This window comes from Sinocyclocheilus grahami, unplaced genomic scaffold (genome assembly GCF_001515645.1).
Source record: "Sinocyclocheilus grahami isolate Dianchi unplaced genomic scaffold, SAMN03320097.WGS_v1.1 scaffold251.1, whole genome shotgun sequence".
Taxonomy (NCBI): domain Eukaryota; kingdom Metazoa; phylum Chordata; class Actinopteri; order Cypriniformes; family Cyprinidae; genus Sinocyclocheilus; species Sinocyclocheilus grahami.
The window spans coordinates 312,767-314,285 of NW_015505430.1; the positions used below are offsets into that span (position 1 = coordinate 312,767).

General features: G+C 52.7%; 2 protein-coding genes across 2 annotated transcripts in view; one reads left to right on the forward strand and one right to left on the reverse strand.

Moving 5' to 3' along the window:
* Positions 1-1,519, reverse strand: part of LOC107598385 (ephrin type-B receptor 5-like) — a 43,005-nt gene that overhangs the window by 30,686 nt on the left and 10,800 nt on the right. The gene's annotated exons all lie outside the window — the stretch shown is intronic.
* LOC107598444 (RNA-directed DNA polymerase homolog) lies at positions 5-675 on the forward strand (the record flags this gene model as incomplete). Its single annotated transcript, XM_016289781.1, has 2 exons — positions 5-418; positions 490-675. Coding segments are annotated over 2 exons (600 nt in total), but the record flags the coding sequence as incomplete, so codon positions are not given.

Here is a 1,519-nt window from a genome sequence, read left to right on the forward strand (position 1 = left end):
GTCCCCTGCTGCTTCCAGCTTCTTCTTCGTGGCCAAGAAGGACGGGGGTTTGAGGCCTTGCATTGATTACCGGGTTCTAAACAAGAGTACCATCAAGTTCCGCTATCCACTTCCTCTCGTCCCAGCAGCATTGGAACATCTACGTGGAGCCACCGTCATCACCAAGTTAGACCTCCGCAGTGCGTACAACCTCATCCGGATACGTGAGGGGGACGAGTGGAAGACTGCCTTCGTGACCCCTACTGGGCACTACGAGTATCTTGTCATGCCGTATGGACTAGTAAATGCCCCCTCCGTATTCCAGGACTTCATGCATGAGGTGCTCCGGGAGTATCTACACTGGTTCGTCCTCATCTATATTGATGACATCCTAATCTACTCCCGGAGCTTGGCCAAACATCGCCACCACGTTGCGGAGGTCCTGAAAAAAGTGAATTCAATCTGTTCCTTAAAGCCGAGAAATGTTCATTCCATCAGTCCTCAATGCAGTTCCTTGGATATGTCATCAACGACGGGGGTATCCAGATGGACGAGAGAAAGGTTGATGCCATCCAAAACTGGCCAGTTCCCACCACCGTCAAAGAACTGCAAAGGTTCCTGGGTTTCGCAAACTTTTATCGGAGATTCATCTACCATTACAGTTCCATAACCAGTCCGCTCACCAGTATGCTGTGAGATAAGCCCAAATCCCTGTCCTGGTCACCAACTGCCACGGAGGCCTTTGAAACACTAAAGAACTCCTTGACCTCGGCACCGCTCCTCGTCCACCCAGACCCCAACAAACCATTCTTGGTAGAGTCGGACGCTTCCCCTACGGGGGTAGGAGCGGTGCTTTCGCAGCAGCAGGGGACTCCACCCAAACTCCATCCATGTGCCGCCTTCTCCCGCAAACTCAGCCCGGCGGAGAGAAACTACGACATCGGCAACCGGGAACTCCTTGCGATCAGATTAGCCCTGGAGGAATGGAGGCATTGGTTGGAGGGAGCTCAGCATCCATTCAGTGTCCTCACTGACCATAAAAACTTGCAGTATCTATGAGACGCTAAGAGACTCAATCCTCGTCAGGCAAGATGGGCTCTCTTCTTTACTAGATTCAATTTCACCATTTCCTATCGTCCAGGCCCCAAAAAATGTGAAAGCAGATGCCCTCTCTCGTCTCCATGCTCCTGAGGAAATCAATGAAGAACCAGAATCCATAATCCCCACGGAAATCATCGTCAGTCCCATCCAATGGAACAATAACCCGGATACCTCCACCAATGCTTCCACTCCTACTCCGCCGGGCTGTCCACCAGGAGCACAATATGTCACCAGAGCACAACGCACTTCCCTGATCCCCTCCGTCCACACTTCTCTGGGCACTGGCCACCCAGGGGCCAACAGCACCATCTCGCTGCTGAAGGATCGCTTCTGGTGGCCCAATATGGCCAGGGATGTGAGAAGGTTCGTTCAAGGCTGTTCCGACTGCGCCATTTCCAAAAGCCCACACCACCTACCATCTGGCAAGCTCCTTCCGGTG